The sequence below is a fragment of the Cyphomyrmex costatus genome, unplaced genomic scaffold (assembly GCF_001594065.2).
Source record: "Cyphomyrmex costatus isolate MS0001 unplaced genomic scaffold, Ccosl1.0 scaffold127, whole genome shotgun sequence".
Taxonomy (NCBI): Eukaryota; Metazoa; Arthropoda; class Insecta; order Hymenoptera; family Formicidae; genus Cyphomyrmex; species Cyphomyrmex costatus.
The window spans coordinates 591,166-594,639 of NW_017275249.1; the positions used below are offsets into that span (position 1 = coordinate 591,166).

Genomic DNA, 3,474 nt, shown 5'->3' on the forward strand with positions numbered 1-3,474 from the left:
ATATATATAATAATAAAATCTAATATAAAGATTACATTTTTCAATAAAAATTTATATTATTTTTCTAATCAACGATTATTTTCTGAAAATACAGTAAACAACAAAAACTACGTTATTTAATCTTCTTGTTTAATGACTGCGATTATTTCAAAACTGACTGTGATTCTCGAATTGATTTTCCTTGAATTAACGTTGTTGAACTCAACATTACAGAAATCTGTTCTGGCAAAGGACATGCTATCAATAGAAGATTCTCTGCATTATAATACTTATTTAATGTTTGATGTAACTGTGTAAATGCAGCACAAATGTTATTTTTCACTGGTTTGAATAAAATGAATTCAGTTTCTTTGTTAGCCAAATATAATTGCATCGATTGCTGAATCTCAGGACATTTGAACTTGATTATCCTCAATACATCGGCCACTACAGCTGCTATTTCTTGCGCGCTCCCTAGTGCATTTTCCTGATTCATGCTTGCATCAAATAACTTTTCTTTCTCCAATAACTTGATAATAGGATAAATCAATAAATAAGTTGCATGTTGTATTAATTGCTGGCATGTAAGTCTCAATTTTGCGTCCACGTGCTTCCTTGAATCGATAAGTTGCTCTTTCATCTGTGGTGCACCTTCCAAAAGAAATTGTAATAACGCGTTATTTGACAAGGTAAAAAATCTAGAACTCTTTTCGAGCAGTCCAAATGCAGCAGTCTTTACTTTGGAGAAGTCCAAACTATATTCTTTGATGGTAAAATCCACTTGGAACGGAGCAATTTGTTCTCTAAGAATAAGCAAGTGTTTAATTTGAAATAACTCTGCATCCAATGTGCTCGCTCTCTTCTCAATTTCCTGTCTGGCATTCTCAATGCTCTGAACACAAAGAGAAATTGCCTCCTGGCTTAATGATTGAAACACAGATCTATCCACGCAACGATAGAGTCTCGATAGACACACCAGAGTTCTACGAACTGTGGGATACCACATAGCATGCAAATCGGCTGGAGAACTACCCATGTGTGTTTTCTGATAAATGGAATCAATAACTATATGATTTCGAGAAACTGGTTCTAAAGCAAAACTATCAGTGGATGACACAGAAATCTTCTTCATATGAGACTGACGAGTCGCTTCCCTAATTGATTCTGCTATATCTTCCATCATTTTCAGTTTTTCTGGATATGCCAGGTCACCTGATGAAGGATTATAATCCAGTACATCGGATTGTAGATATAAATGTGCACGAAATACTAATCTTTCTTGAACATCATGCAACAACTGCAAGCATATGTTTCCAAATCCTTCCAGTGGTTCAAAATTATTCTGTACATGTTCATCTAGCATCTCTATTCGTAAAATGCAGCAAATCTCTGCTAATGTCTCAAGATGATTGATATGTATTATGAAAGGTCTCAATGCATCATATAAAGAAGTACACAAGCTCTCTAGGTATGCAGTTAATCCATTGGATTGCTTTGAAAAGAATTCATAAAACAGTTTATGTTCATCTATCGACGCATGCAGAAGTAATGCACAAGAATGTCGCACTAAACTGCAATGATCACCATTATACTTCTCCTTTATAAAATTCAGAGATTTCTGTATGCTTGTACCCAGCACTAAGCCTCGCTGACTCCAATAATATTGGTGACATTCAAGCAACAAGCTATCATATTCTTGTCTTTTGTATGATTTGTTTTCAATCTGTCTGATAATGGGTCTTGTTTTACATAAGATTGTCTGAAATCTACCATAGAATAGAGCAAGAGCTGTGTCTGCATTCTCTGATGAGTTTTCATTGTCTTTCAAGTTTAAAATACTTTCAGTGGTTTTAGAGAATAAGTTAGAAATATAATTCTGTATTAATGCAATCGCCTTTGACTGACAATGCTTGTATCTCACTAGGTAAATTCCACTTTCATTGTACGACGAGTTATTTTGCATAAAATCTATGTTTGTGTCAATTTTATCTAAAACAGCGAAAAACATTTCACTGTTTACTGACAAGGTAGATGCATCCAATTTTTCTGTAATTATGTCAATTTCCTTGAAATATTTAACATACTCCGTAATGTCATTGATTGTCGCATTTAACTGTTTTTGATCAGAAATAAGTTGTTCACTGGCTTCGTATAGAGAAGTAGTCTTGCTGGAAACTTCAGTATACTGTTTATAAAGTGCTGAAAAGTCATCCAATGTTTCTTCTATCTGAGAACACACATCTTGGCACTCAGATTTCCTCGATTTTAACTCATCAAGATACAAACAATATTTCATGTCGTACATGGATACATATTTCCTTTCCAAAAATATAAAATGCTCAAGTAATTCCTGATACTTTTCTATCGGAGGGATATTCTCTTGAGATTTATGCTCTTGTAACTTGTTATCGCCATCATTTACACTGGATTGTAGATTTGACAATGGAAAAAATGAAGTCACAATGATTTCTAAATTTGTCAAGCAATCCTTTTGACATTCTGTTAATGGGGCCAAAGAATTGTCATTCTGGTCCCATTGAATAAGGTTATGTGGAATTACCTTCGTATGAGACATTTTATTTGCAGTAAAGATTTTCAATTATTGATATAATCATACATGTCTCGTTTACACATAATTCAATGTGTAGTCTAAAATTAAATTTAAATGCTCATATTTACTTACAAATCGACACAATTCTAAGCATGAAATGTTAACGTATAACAAAATATAATCTCGACACAAGCTCAATGGGCTCAACGTAATCCACCTTATCGATATATTTTTAACGCAATTGGTAAATCCTTACCTTTTAACGTTTGCGTAGCATTCATACCGACGGTAAGTAATTTTATGCTATGTATATGCACAACAATGCATATATATTATAGATATCTATGTGTGTCGATATAAATTACAAACCATATAATTAATCTTACACAAATATATATATAGTCCAGTAAATGAACGTAATATATTGAAAAACCTTAGAATTTTTTCAATAGTCATCGATTTACATGAAAATTTAGGGTTAAGCTCGTGATACCCTCTACTTCAAAAGTGACCCTATGCCAATATCCGCTTTTTGTTTTTTGGGGGTGAAAACTACCCTTATTTATAAAAAATGAAAAAACTGAGGATTGAAGCATTTAATAGTTTGAAACCCCATTGAAATATGTCAAGTAAAGTATTTTTATGTTGTAGGTATGATTTGAGATGTATTACAACATTTCAACCCTTAAAAATCAACCCCTGGATTGCTGCTTAAGACGAAATTTGAAGAAAAAATAGCTTGAAAAGTTTTAAAAATGCTTTTATTAATTATTGCGCGGTTCAAAATACAATTTTGTGTTAATTGTGAACGTTGCTACCCCAATTTGATAAATACCCCTTATAAAAACAACCCCTTGCTAGCAACCCTTACAAAAAAATTAGATAATACATATAATATATACATATATATATATATATACATATATATATGTATATATTATATG

General features: G+C 32.4%; 1 protein-coding gene across 1 annotated transcript; it reads right to left on the bottom strand.

Moving 5' to 3' along the window:
* Positions 1-142: 142 nt before the first annotated feature.
* Positions 143-2,586, bottom strand: Cog3 (conserved oligomeric Golgi complex subunit 3). The gene has a single exon (XM_018550713.1). It carries the CDS (start codon positions 2,552-2,554, stop codon positions 143-145), a length of 2,412 nt encoding a protein of 803 aa, XP_018406215.1. The 5' UTR covers positions 2,555-2,586.
* Between the last annotated feature and the right edge of the window lie 888 nt (positions 2,587-3,474).

What these genes read in the sequence shown, in the direction of transcription:
- Cog3 (XM_018550713.1), bottom strand. Translation starts at nt 2,554, where the DNA reads ATGTCTCATACGAAGGTAATTCCACATAACCTTATTCAATGGGACCAG.